This window comes from Hippoglossus stenolepis, chromosome 21 (genome assembly GCF_022539355.2).
Source record: "Hippoglossus stenolepis isolate QCI-W04-F060 chromosome 21, HSTE1.2, whole genome shotgun sequence".
In the NCBI taxonomy this organism is placed as follows: Eukaryota; Metazoa; Chordata; class Actinopteri; order Pleuronectiformes; family Pleuronectidae; genus Hippoglossus; species Hippoglossus stenolepis.
In genome coordinates, this window is record NC_061503.1 from 16,622,979 (window position 1) to 16,644,797 (window position 21,819).

At 44.9% G+C, this 21,819-nt stretch overlaps 1 protein-coding gene across 1 annotated transcript; it reads right to left on the reverse strand.

The window, feature by feature from the left end:
• Positions 1–2,582: 2,582 nt before the first annotated feature.
• Positions 2,583–20,803, reverse strand: cdc42ep4b (CDC42 effector protein (Rho GTPase binding) 4b). The gene is made up of 2 exons (XM_035144862.2): positions 20,552–20,803; positions 2,583–6,672 (listed from the first exon to the last, which is right to left on the reverse strand). Exon 2 carries the CDS (start codon positions 6,490–6,492, stop codon positions 5,485–5,487), a length of 1,008 nt encoding a protein of 335 aa, XP_035000753.1. The 5' UTR covers positions 6,493–6,672; positions 20,552–20,803; the 3' UTR covers positions 2,583–5,484.
• Positions 20,804–21,819: the final 1,016 nt, after the last annotated feature.

The window sequence follows — 21,819 nt, forward strand, 5'->3', positions numbered from 1 at the left end:
TCATGTTTTCATGGCTGATAAATGCAGATGTTCAGCGGATATAAGACAACGACCTGTGTCGTGGATGGGGAACCACAAACAGGAGGAAACCTTTGGAGCATCGCTCACAGATATACATTCTTCAGGAGCATTTTTCATCTCATTGGCGAGAACAGCGACTTGCTCCAATGCGGTGAGTCACCGGTCTGATCCGGGCAATTTGTCCTCCTCCAGACTCAAATAAAGGAGATACATTACTGGAAGTACAATTTAGAAATCCTCTCATCTGCCCGTGGGGACATTGTGTGCACGTTTCAGTGTGTTGTGGAAATGACAAGGCAGAACACTGGGCTGTTAGTCTAATTGGCCATTAGGAGACTTTTTTTGTGGCAGGACAAGGAAAGAAATTCTGTATTGTGGCCATTTCATGAAACAAAATACAGGGGTGAGTAATTCTGGAGAGATAATGAAAAGGAAGAAGAACAACTGCAGCTTGTACACTGGCTCCAGATACATGCAATTCTGTGTATATTTATTTCACACTCATGAAAACAGTCGTATCTTTTCATACTTTTTTGTATTTTGAATCTAAAGCAGAAAAGGAAAAAACACCAAAAGCTCTTTGTTTGAGATGATTCAGTGAAAATCTTCAATCTCTGCGATGCTTTTCTGAACATTCACAGATAAATTCTGGATCCTTTCACTTTGCAGAGGCTGTGTTTTGGTTTTTGTGGGTTTCTTTATATTCATGCGAATGAGGATTGAAATCACAGAAGAACTCGTTTGTCCCTGCACAGACGTGCCTGAGGAATCGGCTTAAGCTCCGTGTGCTGGCAGGAAAATCCTCTCTGTCCCAACACTGAACCAGCAAGAACAACAGCAACACACCGGCTGAGGCAACCCGACAAAAATGATTTTTATTCAGAGGGAAAAGGTGCAGAGATGGAATTCTTACAAAAACGATGATCGCTCTGCAGCAACTGTAGAATAATCAACATGCATCTCCCTTGCCTCTGTAGTTTGAAAGGTTGTACATATCTATATCTACATGTAATATATCCTTTGAGTGTCTTCTGCAGAAAACTACTCCAGGAGCTTCCCCTGCAGTGACCTGAAATCGACAGAAGAGGGCAGTAGTAGCCCACCTTTAAACGCTCGTTAACCAAACAGAAAGTTTCCATTTGAATCAAACTGGTTGAATCTACTGGAGCTCGAGTCAGTTTTCATGGAGATTTGAGGGAAACTGGGACAGCGGAGCTTTAATCTCAGGGCAGGAGAGTAACTAAGTACAATTACTCAAGTCATGTACTTGAGTACTTCCATTTTTTGGTACTTCTACACCCGTGTATTCACTTATCTCACATCTTGAATTAAGAGTTACTGTATTTCATAGAAAAAGCCACTGAGAACAATATTAATACATTAGTCACAGTCCAGTCATTTTACAGGCTATTCAGAAACTTGTCATTAAGCACAATGAGTAGTTTTAATTTCAAGTATAATTTGGTGCTCATTCATATGTAGTTCAACTGAGGTGGCGTTTTTCTTTCAGGACTTTTACATCTAACTTTGCAGTTTTACTACTTTAACTTAATTAGAAGGTTTGAGTTTCGTCCACCTCGAGTCCTGAGTTTGAAATCTCACACAAGTTGGAACTATCGCCAGGAAAATATATAAAATAAGGGACCTTTTAGTGCTATATTATTTTATTATTACTGATGAGTGTTCATGTGAAAATCAACCACATCGGTCACACAAATCTCTTCTTCACAGATTTCTAGGACCTTTGGTGGATGGGTGGAACATGACCCAGAGAAGAACCAGGATTCATTCTGTGGTGAATCCAGATAAATGGTCAAAATCCAGGTATAGTTTTCTTTTCTACTTTCTTTACCAGGATGATACCTTCTCCTGCCCCGTTGAACAAGTGGAGTCTGGTATGAAATGGAAATTGTCACGTAGATGTATCGAGGTGCAGTGCTTGAGTACATGTGCTTCAATATTGGAATAATGGAGCTGATACTGGATGTTATTACAGATCCTTACGGCCTTCACACGGCAGATCTCTTGATTCATCTCTGATGCATTATTTAAGAAATGTATCCACCGCTTCCTTCCTCGCAGACACAAAATGAATTGAGTCAAAGTTTGGACGGTTTCTTTAATCTTACGGAACTCTCGCAGGGTTCACGGCGTGTCATTGTTGTAAGTGTTTTCATATTTTATCAACCGAGCTGTGCGGCGTATTAAAAATCAGCGTCAGACCGGAGGGCTCCACTTACAGTAGCTCACACAAGACTCATCTTGTCCGTGGTGTGAAATCTGTTCCACAAGGTTTTATCTTTCATTTCAGGGTTATTTATGTAGAATCCTCCACTTTGAGTGGGTGACTGTTAAACTGTCGATGTGGCTGCAACTCTCTCGGCAGCTCCCTCACTGAAAACTTCTCGGGGTCGACTCCAAGGTCAGGTTTAAGTGAGCACTCTCCCTTTTTTTTTTTTAGAAGCAGAATCTGAATGGAATCGTGTGGAGTTTGAAAATGAGGCGGCCTCCTCGGGACTGCACCTATAGAAATGAAGCAAAAAAAACCAGCGGAGCCTTAGTTAAAGATTACCAGCTTTCTCTTTTTATTGAAAAATATAGCTGTTATTTCAAAGAAAAGGAGAGTGAGAAAAGTAAATATATTAATATACTGTAAAACCAGAGTGAGGAGTAGAAAGAGAAAACAGTACATACTTGGCATAACACTACAGCCACTGAATAGAAAAAAAAAGGAAACACATTCTACAGCTGAACTTTGAGCCAGTTGTTTCTTACAGTCCTTATCTTTTTTTTTTTTTTGCCGCACACCAAACCCGCAGCTGTTGGGATTCCGGGAAACTTTAAAGCCGACCTGGGGCAGAATGTATTTGCAAATTCCTTTATATGGTTTCTTCTGTTTAACTGAGGCGTTTCCCACAGAGACACACGGAAAACGCCAGAAAGTTGAGACACTCGCAAGACAGTATTTCAGAGTAATACTTCAGACTTTGCAATAATTCGCTATTAAAAATTGGAATTTTTTCTTAAATGTGCAAATACGATTTGGCCACAGATGCAGTTTAGTGTCAAAGCCACTAACATTCGTCCGGTTCCCACACTCGTACCACAAAGTCCGCTGATGGCAAAGATTGTTTTCTGTAATAATCAATGGCACAACTTGTATTTACATGATTTGATTAAGACGGCGGCGGACAGGGAGCGATTCTGTTGGTTCTTTTTTATTTGTGTGAAGGATTGCAGCTGCTCCACGAACCACATATTACACAATGGATCCAAAAGGAAGTAAAAAGACAGCTGTCATTTGGCCCCTGAAGCGACCTGACTCAAATCATACTGCATATAATCTACACAGAAACGAAAAAAACCTCCTAACGTCAGCCGAAAAAACATGGCTAGAACATACTTGGCAAATTTCCTCCAGGTTGCTTTTCATCTCACATCTTCTCACAACCTGTTCATGTAGGAAAAAAAGAGAAAAGAACCCAGAGGCAGAAAAAGCTTGGCATCCGGATTCTGCGGACACGCCCCCCTGGCGTCAGCGCCACAACAGGAAATCCAATGCTCCCATTTTTCAAACGTGGCAATTAGCTTTCTAACACAAAATAAAAAAGGTCAGACATTAATCACGGACACGGAAAAAAAAAAGGACACGTACGCCTCGTTCGGCCTAATTTATAACTGAGGGGGAACCCGGAGGAGACGGCTGAACGAGCCGGCGCTGTACAAAAAACAACTAAAACACCCAAAAAGAACCAGCTGCCCACCTGTCTGCTCCTGACCCTGCTGTTCCTGGGCCGGTTCCAGCTGGTGGGGGGGGCCGATAATCTCACACATTTAATGAGTAAGACCGGGAAAGGCCAGATGATTGGTTGATTTAATCATCTCGTCCCACTGTGTGATTCGGGTTGTTTGGAGGAGTGTGGTTATCATCACGTGTCGAGGTCACACCTGATGCCCGAACTGTTAAGTAGCTGCTCTCTGATAAGTGTCTGCTCATGCTGCGGCGTCCTCCCTCTGCCCTCGGAGACAAACGTGGACACGTGGCGAATAAGACAGGATGTGTAGCTGGACAGTTTGACCCTGTTTCTACTGCATCGACTCCTTTACAAAACATCTCCTACGTCTCTCTGCCGACCTGCTAATCCGACCAACTTCAATGTGACGACACAGACGCGACACACACACACACACAGCTTCCCCACAATCTCCACCTCTGTCCTGTTTTTAGCACAGGACACACAACACGTACAAAACTCTTCTGACAATTCTTATTGTTTTTTTTGCAAATTAAAAAATGCAGACACTCCCCATGGAGTGATTTCCTTAATCTATTATCAACTAATGCAGCTTTAGCATGATAGCGATTGCAGAAGTGATGCGTTTAGTCCTCGCCGTTAAGTCCCCTGGTGGATGCAAACAAGCCGACTCTCCCTGTGTGGTACCGTCACGTTTCTGTAAGAAATTAATCTCATCGGAAAAAAGCTGTAATCAAAAGTTTTAAGACCTAGCAGTGCACGTTAAGACTGATCCATCCCTTGTGAGAGTTAATGAATAAATACGAAGAAGTTGCCAAAGAAAACAGCCGCAAAATGATAAACTACCTCAAATACAACAAGCTACTGTGAAGACCGACCTCCAGATACTATATGTACATAAAATATAGTAAAAAACAAAAAGGCAGAAATCCTCCCATTAATTCAGACGAGAACAAAAGTAATCACAACTTTCTCTATTTAGTGTCTATGCCAAAATATTGTTCTTGGCAAATGAAGCTTCGTGATCACTCCCACACGCAGCGATTACAAAGACATCAGGAGTTTCACTTCTCGCCGTTTCCCTCAGAATGTGTAGAACAGATCCACAGTGAGAGTGTGACCCCCGCACGTCCGTCAGCTCATCTCACACATCACGCTCCCAATGTGATATCCATGTGATTGACAGCTGGGTTTACACTTCTCCAACCTCGTGGTTACCCTTTACTTCTTTAAACGAGTCTGAAGCTCATAACCAGCAGCTCGCTGGTTTCTTTCCTCTTTGCAGATGCACAGTTGAGAGTTTACATGACAGAGTTCAACGACAGAAGCCGGTTTGTTTTTTAAAAAACGAATTTTGCAATAATAATAATAATAATAATAATAATAATAGTCCAGGGTTTGATGGTGCAAAAAAACTGCAACAATCAACAAACCCAGAAGTTTGGAGAGTGCAACTTAGTGACCCAGTCTGTCTGCACTCTCAGCGTGCACTCCGCTCACATCTCCTTGCTACAGCACAGTGAATAAGGCTTAATTGGTTTTATTTATGACGTTGACAAAGTGTGCAGAGTTTCTACGAGAAGCTTAAAACAGATGTGGCCCTGCTTCCAAATCCTTCCCCTGCCTTTTCCCAGCTCGTCATTGCCCCGACACCTCGTCGTCTCAATTAGTGTCATTGGAAAACTCTGTTTGGCCAGAGCAGCTTCGTCTACACTCGGATCTCATCATCATCTTCGTCGTCCATGAAGGTGAAATCTCTGTCCTCCTCCCCGCGTGGCGAACTGTACTTTGCACTGTCCGTGTCGCCGTCGTGGATGTGGTACTGAGCTTTCTCCTCTGTGGCCGAGCCGGCGCTGGACACAGAGCAGCTATCCATGTTGTGGTGGTTGCTCCTGGTTTGTAGCTCCGGGGTGTAGGGGTCCACCACGGCCTTCTGCTGGTACATGCTGCGGGGTGGCCTCGCAGGGGCCTGCTCCTCCACATCATCATCATCGATGTGGGGTATGAGGGAGGGCGATGCACGGCCCTCGCTGCTCTTGCCTTCCTCGTAGCCGAGGTCGTCCTCCTCCCAGCCTTTCTTTTCCATCACGCTCAAGATATCCCCGAGCATGGAGGGCCCCAAGTCGATGTGGAAGGACATCATAGACTCTGCGTGCTTCATGCCGCCTCCCCTGGGCATGGATGGAGGCAAATCTGTGAGTTCGCCAAAGTTACGCTCATCAAACTCCGCATCGAGCGTCGCCATCGCTGCTGCTCCGTTACTCGGCTTGCTGTCGATCTCTGTGAGCTTCTTCATGGGGCTGGAAGAAACGCTCTTCGTCAGGTGGTTGCTTCTGTTCGTGTCCTCCTCGTTGAGGTAAGGTAAGGATATGGCGTTTTTCACATAGTTGGATGAGCCACCGGAGGGAGCCATCGTATTGTATTCGTACTTGTCTCCTCTGTTTACTGACTGAGAGCGCTTGCTGCTTCTGAAGGTGCGGGACAGCAACCCCGGTTTGGGCCCCGGGGAGCTCTGCTTCGTCTCTGGCTCCCTCGGAGGTTCCCCCGATCGGGTGCTAAGAAACGAAGTGTCCCCGAAGGCGTCGCCCCCTCTGCCCACGTGCATCGTGTGGCGGAAGTCCCCCAGGGGAGCGCTAATCATCTCGGCGGTCAGGTCGGCCCGAGACCGCCGCTTCGATTGGCTGGAGTTGTGCACCAGCTGCTTGAGAATAGGCATGATGGCAGCCTCTCGCTTGCAGGCAGAAGTCAAACCAGGTTGTGAAGGTGCACGGGAGAGTTCAGAGAGTTTTTTTGGCGGTTGTGTGAGATGTTGTCAAAGCAAGTATAATTCCAGGTGTTTAATGTGGGCAGCCATTCTGGTCCTCGAGCTCGGATTTCATTCCACAGTTGGATCGACCTATGAAGAAGAAAGGAGGAACATTAGCACCGATGTAAATCAGTTGCACCTTGGCAGACAATGTGGAAACATGCACATCACTTTAAATACTTCTCTGCAGAGAGAAGTCTATTCACTATCACGGACACAGGACTTCCTCCATCCTGATCTGCATCTGTATGGAAGCTTTTTCCTTTGCAAGGTCTTCAGAGTGAAGCCTCGCTCGAGTGGTTGGAAACGAGCAAAAGCTTTACATCCTGAACTCTGAAGGCCTTATGTAATGGTAAAGAAAATCTTTCTGGTATAAAGTTCACAGCACCTTCACCTCACTGTGAGCCGGTTATAATAACTCCAGCAAAGTTTACAGAGGAAAAAATAGGCTCCCATTCAAATCCCCTGGTACAATCCTTCCTCTATGGGCTGCTGTGCTGTCACATTTCAGTTTTCCAAGTGGCTGTGGTGTCTGCGATCACTGCTGTGCTTTAGTTCCCATTTAGGCCCCTCGCTGTTACATAACCACCAAGACACAGGATACTGGGAGCTGGAGCAGTTCAAGCTGGCAGGCATAAAAGAATGAAGAGCTACAGCATTTCTCCAGCGGGGATCGACTTCCACTCCTACGTATCCGTTTTCCCCCTGATTTCTGGACCTTTCACTGTAAAACCTTGAAGGCGACATTTGATCCCCACCAGCAGAATATTTTTGTTTTGTCTACTGCTGCCTCAGTTTATCACCGTGTCTCTATTTTTTGTAATACGAAGACAACAGGGTGCTCTTGATTAAACTCCGGTCACTTTGTTCTTTCCTTCAGTATCTGTGACTCAACAAGATGATAATCCGGAGACATTTTCAGCTCTTGAGACCAAACTGTCCTCAAGTCACCGCTGACGCGAACCTCGGAACATGATCTCAAAACAGAATCGAATAGAGAAGCGATTTAAAAACACCCACTTATGTGCGTGCTGCAGTCCACCGGCCCCCACGTGTTACTGACATTAACAAGGGCTTCAATTGTTTCAGCCAGACAGAAGTCCCATCATTCTCAGTAGTTTCAAACCCACGCTGCTAAGGCCTGTATGCGTAACCCCCTCCCTGCCCTCGTGAATGAATGGGAGCTTCACTCAACAATATTCCGAAGCAACGTCACCCATGAAAACATGTGCATCACTGACAAGAAGCCATTCAATTGGAAAGGCAACTGTAGCACTAGAGGGAACAGAGAGGGGGAGTGGGGGTTTGATAGATGGAGGAAAAATGCTACTGCTGCTTTTTGTTGGCTCCTCAGATCATCCGTGAAGAGAAATGAACTCTGTCCACAGCTAAGACTTTTTTCTATCCATCTATATTCAACAACTTCATTCAAGATGTCTTCAGCGGTTCTGGTGGTTGCTAATGGGGTGGCGGGGGCTGCACTGGGAAGTATTCAGGTTCTGGTCGGGGTCAGTCGTGCTGGCCGGGCTTATCTACGTGAACGCCGTGTTGGGGTGGGACTCGTCGGTGTTCTCTCGGGGCTTGTACATCAAATTGCGAGCCGCTCTCTGGTCCTTACATCAAGATTATAGCTTAGAAGAAACAAATGCCACTGAAGTCCCTGTGAGTGGCACTCAGAGCTGGTGAAGTACGGTCTACCCATTAGCTGCCGTCATCTTTTTTTTATGCCCCCGAGTGGTTGCCAATTAGAACTGCTGCACAAAAGGCTGCTGAATGTGTGACTGACCACTCAAGACAACTCACCAGCTGATACGTCACTCCCCACTGATCACAGTTTTGTATTTCTCTATGGCAACGCAAGAGCCGAGCGCCGGGCTACCGAGCAAGCTTCCTGTTTTTTAAGCCTGACGGAGACACGGAGAGAATGATTTCATCCCCTACATGGAGAGATCCGCTCATTCAGATGGATTAACCCTTCCTGGTGGTCACATGCGGGGCAAGAAGACAATTGAGACAGTGCTGCATGGCTGAGGGGGGGAATGCTTTTGATGTACTGTGTCACTTGAAGACATTCAACCTGGGCATAAAAGATGTCAGTGGGGGCTCAAATATCAAAAAGGTGCAAACCTCACACCTTAAGTCATTCTAGGAAATGGCCCATTTTATGTCTGTAGGGGCCCCTTGTGTTTGATGAGGAATAGTTTCAACCCCCAGGATCATCAGGACCCCATTATTGTGGGCATGACAAAAGATGAAGTATGACCTGCAGGCAGTCCCGTCCTACTCAGTTCTAGCCTTTCAGTACTTTTAAAAGAGATAAATCATGGAGAATGAAAGTGTCACTTGCATTGTGTCATTTCAAAAATACAGTTTTAGAGATTATTTTAAAAGGCCTTAGAGTTAATGTTAATAATGATAAAAGCTCTTTCACATAAGGAAGAAACAAGGAAAATCTAACCATGTTTCACCAAATCAATGAGAAGCACTAACATCTACTCAAGCCTCTGCTGTTTATATCTTTTCAATCCAACACCTGACCAGATTCTAAATAATAAAAAATACACTAATAACAATTACATGCTGTGCAAAGGACAGGTCCTCCAACGTATCGCTATTCATTGATCAATTATCAAAATAGCTGCAATGTGGAGTGGTATAAAAACTGATTTTTGTAATTGTATGAGTGATAATGTACAGGGTGAGTTATTATGAATAAATAAAAGTTCTTTCACTTAAGTGTGTTAACAAATAGAGAACTTCTCTCTGTCCTGGGTTATAAATTCTGCCAAAGTCATCATGATGACCAGGGTTTCCAGTCTGGCCTGTTGCACCCATATAGCTCACACCCTCCCAGTTCAGCTCGCTGCAAAAATGCCCCCTCAGCACAATTTTTACAGGCTCGCTGGGCTAAACAGACAAACAGGTCACACAACCGTGACCACAGCGAGCAACACAACATGTAACCTGTTTGTGTTGGGAGCACTAAGTACACACGCAGCGAGGTGAAGCATCATCTCCCTTGTTTTGCCTCAGTCACTGTGCCAGCCAGTGACGAAGCCTTTATGTAACCGAGCGCTCAACGTGCCACATGACTCCGGCTCAAACTGAGACAAGTGGTGACAGGGCCATGAATGATTAAGAGCATCTCATGTCGCCGGAAGACTGATGCGCGCAGAATGACATAACAACCGGCGTGCTCATCAGCGCTCAGTCTCGCTCTTGTAATCCCGCGGATCACAGGCGCCACACAGTCCTCGGCTATCCCATTCCACTTTGTCTCCTTCTACTCAATGAACAGAGCAAAGAGGCTTTGGACGGCCCATCCAATCACGGCTCGCCTGCTGCCAAGTTACACCATCAGGCACAGGCTGCAAGAGTTTCTGGCTTTTTATTTTTGGCTGCATTTAAATTTTTTAAAACAAGAGACAGAAAAAGAGTCGATCATTTATTAACAAGGTGGATGCTGCCATGCAAATGTTACACAGAGTCGGGTAAACTTAGAAAGAGAGAGTGCAATTACTGCCTGGCAGGTTAATTTGATATCTACAGAATAAAATGTCAATTTAGTCATTTAAAAAAAAGGTGCATGTAAACAATAGTTTGACAGGAAAGTCGTGTTAGCATATTTCACTACATAAAACTCTTGGCCTGTCATGGTGAAAGTCCCCAGTCGTCCATTTTAAAGTCCTAACGTTGAACACAGAGACTCTGCTGTGTGAGCAGTAAGAAAAGTCCTGCTTTGTTTAACCTTGAACTAGCCTGAAGCTCCTCCATTGTTCTCTCCCATTGTCAGCAACATTGATATGCAAATGAATATACGAGTTACCCAGCGGGATCTATGACACTGCTAATCAATTAATCAATGGGCCTGCATAAGAATGGAAAGTTCTAAACTCTGACAAAAAAGGTCGGCAAACTTAATTTGCAAGGGCCCGAAGGCTGAAGCCAAAAAAAATCTGATTCCCACGGGGGGGTGAGGAGGCGGGTGGTTTCAAAAACACTGAAATAATATGATACTCTTCCCCCCCCGGTATCGTCATGCAATCCTTTGCCCCAGTCCATCGCAGAAGCACAGAGGGAAAATAGTTTTAAGGTGTATTTATGCTGCCTTTACGTATGAAAATAAGCGTGTAAACGTCCATGCCCACGTCCTTTACGTTAGCGTGGTCGAGCAAAACATCATCTAGAGGGCAGCACAGAGTCGAGTGTTTCTGACAACAACAAATATGGCGACGTTGCAGGAGATCGTGATAATAATAAACCTCTTAAGAAGGAGTCGAGCAAAGTCTCTCGTCAAACTGTTGCACCCCTGTTAAAATGTCTTCCCTGTGTCCTATGGTTGTCTCTCTCTCTTTAACTATCGGCTACGCTGCCCCACCATGATTTATTGTGGTAGTTGTCCCTTTGACGTGCACTGAACTCCAGAGAGCCTCTGTATTTTCTCAGAAGGGGTCGCATGTGTGAACGCAAGATGTCATAGCGAGAGCCTCTGCAGATTCTGGGAATCCCCTGCTGGATTCGCAGCGAGGGAGTCGGGGGGGCTGGGGGGTGGGGTGATGACACTTCCAACAGACGACAACAAATATCTCCTGGTGAAAAAGCACGTGACACACATGTAGGAGACAGAGACGAAGATTTCTACGACCACTATACTAGGTCAGGGGGATAAAGTCGGTAGAAACTGCGGAGCGTCTCACTCGGACATTTGCGTTCACACATGCACCCCCTTCGGAGAAAACACAGAGGATCTACAGAGTCCAGTGCATGTGTGAAAGCAGCTCAAGTGTCTGAATGTCCCCTCCAGTCCAACACACTGTCCTTAACTCACTGCGTAGTTAATACACAATAACCTCACCCTTGCTTCACTCTCACCTGAAACACTCGAATCTGAAGATCTAGGAATGTGTGGCTCATACAGTAACATTAAACTTTCATAACAGTGCACTGATCAGTTTCCAAGCAACAATAACGCGGTGCAGTTAATCTTCTACCTTATTTTCCGTCTGCGACACCAGGAACCGGTTCTTCCCGTTCAACTTCATATCTGGTCACATAGCTCCAAGGCTAAACCTCCGTGACAAATGGCAGAAATATCCTCAACAGAAACTGACAAAGGGATGTGAACATTAGGAGAGATATGGTGCTTGGCCTCGCCGCCCATGTGTCAAGGAACATACCTGCTGCATTTCACACAAGTGAAACTCTTGACTGTTTTCAGTCGTGCACACCGAAAGCCGGACATTTTTCAGACATTTTCCAGAGAACACAAATGTCTCAATCGCTCCAGACATTTCCCGGAGCCCTCTAGTGAAGTGGGGCCGTCATCACCACCATAACCAGGTTTGCTTCTCTAATGAATGAATCAGCTAAGCTCATTAAAAAGGTATCTTGTGGAGCTTTTGACAGGTAGTGACCATGTGGAGCTCATTTAGTCTTTGTTCATCGCTGCAACAATCAAAGATAAAGAAAGACAGAGACACGGGACTAAAACAAGCTTCAAGAATAACAGCATGAATATTCAACCATGATCTCCTTCTACAACTCACATCATTCCTCAATGAATTATAGCAATATTATTGATGAGTTATCAGTATATAGTTTTGTACTAAATCTCCAGACAACGGTAGTTTAGAAACTGCATGTTTTTTTAGTTTTTAAAAAGGATTATGTTGTTTTTTGGTGAGAAACATTATTTGTTTCAGATTAAATCTCCTCCGGGCCTGTATAAAACCGTAATTAGCAGGAGGTGCTGTCACTGGGCTTGTCCTCACATGCCACACGGGCACTATTAAATTAATCTCTGCTCCCTAAAGCATTTAGGAATTGAAGAAGCTTCTAACCAGTTCTTTCCCAATCGGTATGCAACACAAATGCTGAAAATAAACCTAATTTAAAGGGTAACAATAAAGTATAGATCCTGTGGGGGGGGCTGCCACCATTATGTCACAATTATGTCCTGAATCTACGCTATTCAAGCAGGTTCTAATGAAGCAGCACAGACAGAGGCTGGTAGCAGGACGCCATGGAAAAGTGTATTTTAAGAGAATTTCAGCAGCCGTGCAAATATTCAAATATGGGAAGGTTTTGCACATTTACATTCTAAGATGTTAGAGATAAAACAGATTCAACAAACCAGAAACATGCACAAGTTTCAGGTTGTGCACCGTTTTTTTCAAACTGAAAACTCATGTTCATATAAAACGGCTTTGGACAAGTTCAAACAGCTGAGTTGGGGAAATATACCTTCATCAGCAGGACCCAAGTACTACAGTCCCTCTGTGTGTGTGTGTGTGTTTGTAAAGTGTAGTGTATCAACCTCCCGGGCCCCAGGGCCGCACACACAGCAACAAACCCACAGGAGGATTAAGGGCAGCGTGTTCAGCGTTAGCAAATAAAACCAGCAAGCCTGGACCAGCCCTCTGCGCTGTGAGGCAGGAGCTCAGGGCAGCAAACACCACACGGCCCTGCATCTGAAAACACAAAATCCAGCCAACCTCCCAACCAGCCATCACCTCCCCTTCCTCCTCGGTGTGACTCAGAAATCCACCTTCTATCCCTGTCGATGTGTTGAAAAAGCTGCTGTTATGACCCCGGTTCACCCTGTGACACGATTCCCACGTGACCCCGTCGGGCGTTTGGTTTTAATCTGTCCAAATCCTGACATCCAGAAACAGAAGACAAGCTTCCAAACGCGTTCTCTGTTTCCAGTCAAAGTGGCCTTTTATAAAGCTGCTGCTCCTGCATGGCTGGACAAAGTGTTTTGTCAGATACTGGGTGGGCTGCCATGCTGCGCTCCAGCCAGAGAGGGATGAGAGGAAGCCGGGCCAAAAACCAAACAGACAGATAATGAACATGTCTCTTGATTATGAAATGAGCCCAAAACAAGTCGCCTGAGAGTTTGTTTTGGAAAAACTCCTCCTCCCAATGCATGAATAATACCCTGGGTAAAAAAATGTGAGGGGGGGGCACGGCCTTTCACAGGCAACACTACCGCAGGGACTTCTGCAAAAGGAGAGGCACAGATGGAGGCACTAAAGAGAAACACGCCCTCAGAGGGGCAGCGAAGGGTGTTGGATTCACGCGGTCATGCCAGCACAGTGACAGACGTTCTTTCACCGTGTCCTGCATGAAATGTACCCCAACCCTTATTACGCCTACAGTGGAGGGATTGTACTGTGCTGTGCGTGTGTGTGTGAGGGCGTGTACATGAGAGTGCACGTCTAATTAATCACTGAAATCCCCGTCCCATCAGTCTCTCGCAAGCAGGCAGCAGTCACGCCTGGTACCAGAGGGCCGGATCGGAGCCAAGTGGTTGAATCAACCGTCCAATAGCTGCTGGACGACGGAACAAGGCAGAATTTCCACCGAGGATTGCACCAAAATAAAAACAATAAGGGAAAACAGAATGCCCTGTTACAGTAGCCGCCGTGACAGTTAGCTTGCACTGACCTTGGAGAGAGGAAATATGCCAAATTACTAAAATTGTGAGCCGATGCCAGTGTGACAAAGTCTACACACACACACTCCTACACACACACACTCCTACACACACACACACACACACACACACACACACACACACACACACACACACACACACACACACACACACACACACACACACACACACACACACACACACACACAAACGTTGGTAAAATCAGCAGGAGGCTTCTCAGTGTGACAGAAGGATAAGTGACCGTTTTCTCCAACATCTCCTGGACTTTAAAAAAAACGTTTTATCAGCATCCTCCCGGCTGAAGTCGACACACTGAACAGCTTCATCCCCGTGGTGTTAACTTCGGTGACATAGACTGCACACAACAAAACAGTAGCTGACTAAAGGGAACACAGAGCGATGAACAAACATGGCCGCTCCAGCCCGACAATAGAATTTCACAACAGTGGACGAGGTGAAAAATCCCAGAGCAGGACGGAGAGATAAAGACTGATGCATGTACACGGCTCCTGAAGCACCTCGTTAACGTAATTGTGTCCTCGGTTGTTTCACCGACATCCACTGTGATCTGGTTAGAGCTTCCTTCAGTGACTCTCCAGGGACGTCGGAGTAAGCACACAAGGACTGATCAGCCAGTCAGCTGATGTTATATGGGCTAAATGCACATGACGGATAAGTTCATGCTAAACTAAAGGAGACATGATTTCCTCCAGTGGGTTATATAGAAGTTCTGCAAAGCTAAAAGGCCTCAAGTTTGTGGTAATGTGAGCGTCTCTGCACAAAAGAAAACCCTTCAGTGGTCCAGACGATACATCCGGGGCATTGTGACGTCAAGACATCACAGAAGTGCATTTTCCTAATGCATGACTAGCGGCTATTCTGGCACGACCCCTAACAAACGAAGGTAGAGTTCATATTTGTTCCTACATGAGCTGGAAGCAGATGACCAATCACACCAAAGTGGGACAGCTGGCCAATCAGAGCAGGCTGGGCTTTAAAGAGACGGGACGTAAAACCAAGTGTTTCAGAGGGGGGCTTAAAAACAACTTGGAAAACAAACCCAAAAATATTAATGATTCTGTTTCCAGCTTGTCAACTGTAAAGAATGATCTTCAGATGTTGGACTGAACATCATAGATAGAACAAGCAACTCAAAAGCATGGAAAACAGATCATCATAAAGCAGCAACAACGACAAAACATGTCTCGATGAATACATAAATAAGACGTTGTGTAATACGTGGCTATTCTGAAACCTGAAGATTTGTTGGCCACATGATAAAAGAGCCATATCCTGACACTTCTGAAGTATTGTCAGTATCATCTTTCTCAGATTTGGTTTTCTTAAAGACGGCCTTTACGTTTCATGTGGTGCTTTGATTTGGCAACGTATTTGATTTCCTGTAAACGAGCAAGCAAAACATTTTTATTAGGGAGGCCGATAAATCAGTGTTAACAAATATGTATATAAACCTAAACCGTGTGTGTGTGTGTGTGTGTGTGTGTGTGTGTGTGTGTGTGTGTGTGTGTGTGTGTACACAATAAGTTTAAAGTCTATCAACGGCTCCCGGTTCAAGTGCATTAAATAGGTTCAAGGGTCTTCAGAAAAAGTTGGCCTCTACTCGCAAGTCACTAACATGCAGTTAAAAAAACACACACACACACTTACAACACACCCTGTTGGTTCCCTAATGGCAGCCAAAGTTTCTCACGTCTCACAAAGGACAATGGACGAGTAAGAACAAAAAAAACAAAGTGATACAGAGGCCGACGAGAACCAAACCCTTCTGGCACACCCAAACAACACAACACACATGTGGGTAGATAGGAAGATAGGAAAATGCACGCAAGGACACACTCACGTACACACAGGAGATGGGTCTCAAAAGGTGACCCACATGAATGTCACCCACTATTTACAGTGATTCATTTAATACAAAACCCACAAAGGCCTGAGATGCTTATCTGTCCAGGTATTATAACCCGTCACCATAGTCCCTTCACAGCACTGGATAGCTGACCTGGAAACGTCCTCTGGTGGCCTGCACAGAAAAGAGTCTTTATTCATGAGGAAACCTACAGGGTCGTCACCAGACAGCGGCGATAAGAGCGCACAAACAGTTCATGTGACCGTTCCCGTCTCCTGAACTAGTTTCCCCCGGCATGAATTTGTCATCTTGTGAGCACAGAGGTGACCACCGGTTACGCCGACAGCCCTCCTTTGTCTTTTCAGTGCGCTCGAGAGAGGAACCACCTGTTTCTCTGTCCCACAGAATAATGAGGACTCGCTGGACTGTAAACAGGGCAACGCTGGGACCAGGACGGCCAGCTGCACGCCACCTACCATATGTGCTGTTAACACATGGAGCAGTCAAGTCAACATGTAGTATAGCAACCAAAGTTCTGCTGGTTAAAGTGATATTGACTCAGTGACAACAGGTAAGAGGTTGAAACTTAACTCATTCATAAAAGAATAACTGTATTCCATAGACGTTCTGCTTCAGGCGATGGAGCTGCACTCTATTGTTAGAACTAAGAAAAGTTCTATTTACACAATTAAACATATTATATTCAATTTCTGGATTATTATCAGCTATTATAATACAATTTATCACATAGGGAGATAAGAATATAATGTGCTACTTAAGAGGAAAGTTTCTGGGAAAACAGAATTTCAGGTTAATAACTTAACATATTTTAGTTTTTTAAGACTATTGACGATTTACTGTAGGATCAGCAGGAAGTTCTCCTACGATAAGAACAACTTTGATCAGTTCAAGCTTCCTATAGCTTTCCAAAAACCCTTAAGTCTGAAAAAGAACCCAAATTTCCTTTCAACATGTCTGTATGATCATGGACTGTGTCATTTTTCTGTAAGTAGGACAGGTGTGCCTCCCTATGATAGATCACAGGAACTGCCTTCACCTTCCGACGTGATAATTATCAAAACTGGTTTACCGGCTTTTAACAAAGCAGCTCAGGAAGTAAACAGTGACAGGTGCCGTAGGAGTGACAGCGATGTTCTGCAAAAATAAGCCGTATTAAGTGTTACTTCAAGGCACATGTTTAAGGAATCGATGAGTCAAACTGTCTAAGGTGTTGGCAGCAAGCGAGTGAAGTGACCTCAGATGGGAGTGCTACTACTAGCAAAATAATTCCTGTTGAAGTCGCCGTGCTACACCAGTAACCAAAACAGGCACACAACTGAGTGACGGAGTTTCAAGTGCATGCGGGTTGTTGCACAAAAGAAAAAAAGAGAGAGCGTGGCCCCTTCTTCTTGGAATAGCCATGATACGTTTGTTGTGAAATGGGATTGTAAAGGGCCTGGGGTTTCCGTTGAAAGATTTTCAGGAAGGTTTGGCTCGGAAACAATGGACAGTCTTGACCTTTTTGACACAAGAGAAACTTTCTACAGAGCAGGAGTGAACATAGGGCTCATGTCACATTCTGGTTTGCAAGTCGAAATACCCTGAAGGAACCACGGGACTGAATTGGATATATTTATAGAGAAATCCTGTTGTACAGATAGTGACTGGTGAATTTGTCCCTCTTGCTTTAACTTCAAATATATATATGCTGTGTTAAACGCCTGAGGCCATTGACTTATTGTCAGATTTTTCCATAAAAAGTCTGTTCAAAGATTAACTCAAACATCCTCTGCATGATTTCTCTGTTTTCTTTGCAAGCAGAGTGAGTCTTGTAATTGTTCGAGGGAAAACAGCTCCAGTTCAACATGAGCCTCAAAGCTTTTCCAGAATCAACAGCAGAAAAAAAAGACGACAACCCCCTTCACTTTTGAAGTGATTAATACTTCAACAGATATCAGGAAGCACTGAAACGCCAGTGATGCAATAATATTTAATGAATTTGATAACACGTGATCAAATTCTAAAAAAAACAAACTTTCTTCCTCAATTATCACCAACCCTTAGAAAACACGCTAACTATTATTCATAAAAACAGATTCCTCCCTGAGCCAAACCCCTGACGACCGTGGGACCTTTTGCACAGTCCATATAATTGGGAGCAAAACCAATGCAGACGACCCAAATGTCAAGACATTCTCCCATCGTTCCCTCTTGGTCTCCTATGGAGCTTGGGGTGAAGGTGGGTGGATTACTGAGGCCACAAAGTATTTACTAAGGCATTTCCTGAGGCATGGGAAGCATTAACAACATGGAATGCAAATGTAGGTTATCACATCTGACTGCCGTTGACAGGCCTGTGTGCTTTGCTCTCACATAAACACAAGTGGCGCATTTACACTCCATTAAACTTCCTAACAATCTGGCATCGACACGCACCCTAATGAAATAACCGACAAGGAAAACGTTATCCACTTTTAACGGACTGCGTGTGAAACAGCCTGAAGTTAGCGTTTTCACGAGTGCAAATGAGTCTAACTGCCTCTCCCCTGCCCCCACTCCGGCACGCAGTCTTTCCAGAATAAAACTGTAATGACCTCAGTGCGTTCAGAGTTGGGCAGGTAGCCAGCTTCCTCACTGCGCAGCGGCAGTATCCTCCAGAGCCAACTGAAATAGCAATATATTTTAAAAAGCACAGTCAGAGATGACACACACGTACTCCCCCTCTGAGTGTACAGTGCACACAATAGATCCTGATGGAGAGATATCTGCCTTGCAAGTAATGGAGAAAGAGCAGAAAGGCCTTGCGCCACTTTAGTGTCTGGAAAAAAGACACAGAAAAGCAAGAGAACGCCAGGAAAAGTGGCTCGAAAAGAGGCAGGAGTCTGACCTCGGTATAAATCTCTCCAGTCAACTTCGAGGTGCTTAGTCAGTCGAGCAACTGCCGGATTTCCCTTTATTACAGAGCGACCAACACCGCGTTGGGTAAATGATTCATCAAGCAAAAGAAAACTGTCCTAAGGGCTGTTGTCAGGGTGTGGTTGTGTGTGTGTGTGTGTGTGTGTGTGTGTGTGTGTGTGTGTGGGGAGGTCAGAGGGCAACAGACGTACGAAAACAACACCAGAGCCCAGCCTTTACATCCTCCTATACATCCTCCTATTTTTGCCCAGTCTGACAGTTTAACTAGAACCCAGCTTTGATTGCTGATGCCGAGTGAGGGGGGATAAAAAAATGAAACCCACTGTTATAAAACGGACCTGCACACTTTATGGTCAGCGTAGTTAAAGTCAAGTACACACTCCGCGGCCTTCAGTTACAGCATGATGAATGAGGCCGGGCAGGTATACAGCCACGGTGGCAATTCTAGGAGTAAATTACCCAGTTCATCAGGCATGATGACCATGAGAGGCAAAGTGCCAGGTCCGTAAACACCAACAGGAGCCACCCACCGAGGAAACCAGAAGCGGGACGGGTTGGGGAGCAAGGGATGAGGTGAAGGGAGTCATGTAGTTTCCTTCATCTCTCAGTAGCTCCCTAATTGTGATGAGTATTAATGTTAATAACTCTAAGCAGAGACATCTGATGCTTCCAAGTCCAACTGCCTGCTCTGATTAAACCACATCCTGTCCTGCAGCTGAACATAGATATTTGGGACACTTATCTCAGAGCCTGTAACCCAGTTCTCTCCACTAGGTATCTCTAAACTAAATCCAGTTACAAGTGATTGAAGTCTAGAGGCCTGTTTACACTTGGGGACTCCTAATGAGGATCTAAAATTTGGAATAGTTTACTTGTGCTGCCATTTAAGCCAGTTAATGACTCCTTTCATGTGCACATTGTGGTTTTTGGCATTGGCCTTGAAAACATTACATAAATTCGTTATTTATTAAACAAAGCAGGGTTTCTTGCACAATCCAATCAGGTCATTGATTTAACGCTCACATGCTTTAGAGATCCCCTGACACAACAATAGAGAAAAAGTTTGAGGAGCTCAGCACAAGTTCGTGGCAACGATCCAGAGTGGATGTCTGGGTGAAAACAACTTACAATGTTGACTCACTTTCGAAAAAGAGGTGAATCGGAACCAGAGACTTTCAGAGCACAATCCGAAACAAAGAATCAATTGTTCAGCACAATGGGGGATATTGACATTGTATACAAGTGAAATTGTATCTATTTACTTCTGGCCTTTGATGATTTGTGTTCTTGTTGTTATTTAGTCCTTTGATGTGGAAGGTAAATACAGTTATTGCCGTTATATGGTCCTTTAAAGTGAAGTGCTGGCTTTCATAGTATGATGCAGGGACGCCAGGGGGCTCATTGTTGTTGAGAGAGGAGCTGGAGGAGACTATCAGGCTCACGAGCAGATTTGACATTCAAATGAGATGCAGATTCCACACACGTTCAACCTACATGTTGTCTGACCACACACACACACACACACACACACACACACACACACACACACACACACACACACACACACACACACACACACACACACACACACACACACACACACACACACACACACACACACAGAGAGAGACACACACACACACATCACAACTATGCACACGACTACTAACACAACGGAATATCACAGCCCCAAGTCTACGAACAGGTCCAACATGGAGAAACGTTACCTTCACGCGCCAAGCGGAGGGAAAGTTTCACTTTATATTCCCGGGAACTTTCCGTGAACGCGGAAGAGAAGTCTCAGTGAAACTCCAGGTGAAGCGGCTGCTGCGTCGTAAAGAAAAAAGTAATGGAGGTTAAGTTTCCTCGGCGGAGTTGGAGCAGGACAGCCCGCCGTGTCGGAGCTCCAGCGTCGGTTTACTGTGGCGCATGAAGCGGCCCTCCTCCTCCTCCTCCTCCTCCTCCCAGCCTCACCCCCGACTCACCCTCCTCCTCCTCCTCCTCCTCCTGCTCATGTGCCGGAGAGCACCACCTCCTGCTGCGGTTTAAAGGGCCAGAGTCCTGTTTATCCACAACACTCCACAACAGGCAGGAGTTCAAGTGTGTAATTGAAGCCATTCAGGCCGGACATAATGGTGGTGGAATAAGAAACCCCAAGATTTAAGAATTAAAGGGACAGGTGGACACTATTAGGAGTTTGATGAGGAGATTGATACCACACATAGGCTGTATGTAAAGATGGATGACATTACAGCTCCCCAAAAGTGAAGCCAAAGCCTCCTCATCGCCATCTGGTGGCTGGCTGCAGTATAGGTCACAAATCCCATCTCTTCCCTGTTACTAGATGGGACATGGACCAAAGTTTGGTTTCAATTAGTTATTTGATGCTATAAAAACAGGGTGATACGTAAGGATTGACAGCTGAGACGGACTCGCGTGAAACCAAAAAACGAGAATACTGCAAAGTGTCTTGTGGTGCGTGACGTTGAAAACACGACGTACATATGCTTTAGGGACACGTCTCCATAGGCCTCGGCCAATTTTTACCTCACAAGCGCCTCCTAGACAACCTGGAAGTTGTGAGAATAGCAGTTCTCCCTTTACTAAAAGTTCTGTGATACTATGCACTTAAATCTGGATTGTAATTGTGACAGCTATTATACGTCCAGCTCACAGTTAGCAGAGCTTAGCTTAGCTTAGCATAAAGACTGGAAGCAGGAGGACACAATAACCCCGGCTCTGAAACTCCCTCATTCACGTTATATCTAATTTAGTTAACTATACAAAAACTGAATGGTTGCTGTTTACAGAGAGTCATGCACTGGACTAGTTCTTGTCCAAATGCAGTGAAAACAATGTGTGGTATCAATCTTCTCATTTAACTCTCGGCAAGAGATGAAAAAGATATTTCTAAAACTGTCAAACGCTTCCCCCGACCTTTAGACTTGCTCTCTAAACTGTAATTTTCATTTCTGACGTGAAGTTACAAGCACTG

Bases quoted from the DNA above. Each gene is read 5' to 3' on its own strand.
- cdc42ep4b (XM_035144862.2), bottom strand. From the start codon at position 6,492: ATGCCTATTCTCAAGCAGCTGGTGCACAACTCCAGCCAATCGAAGCGG.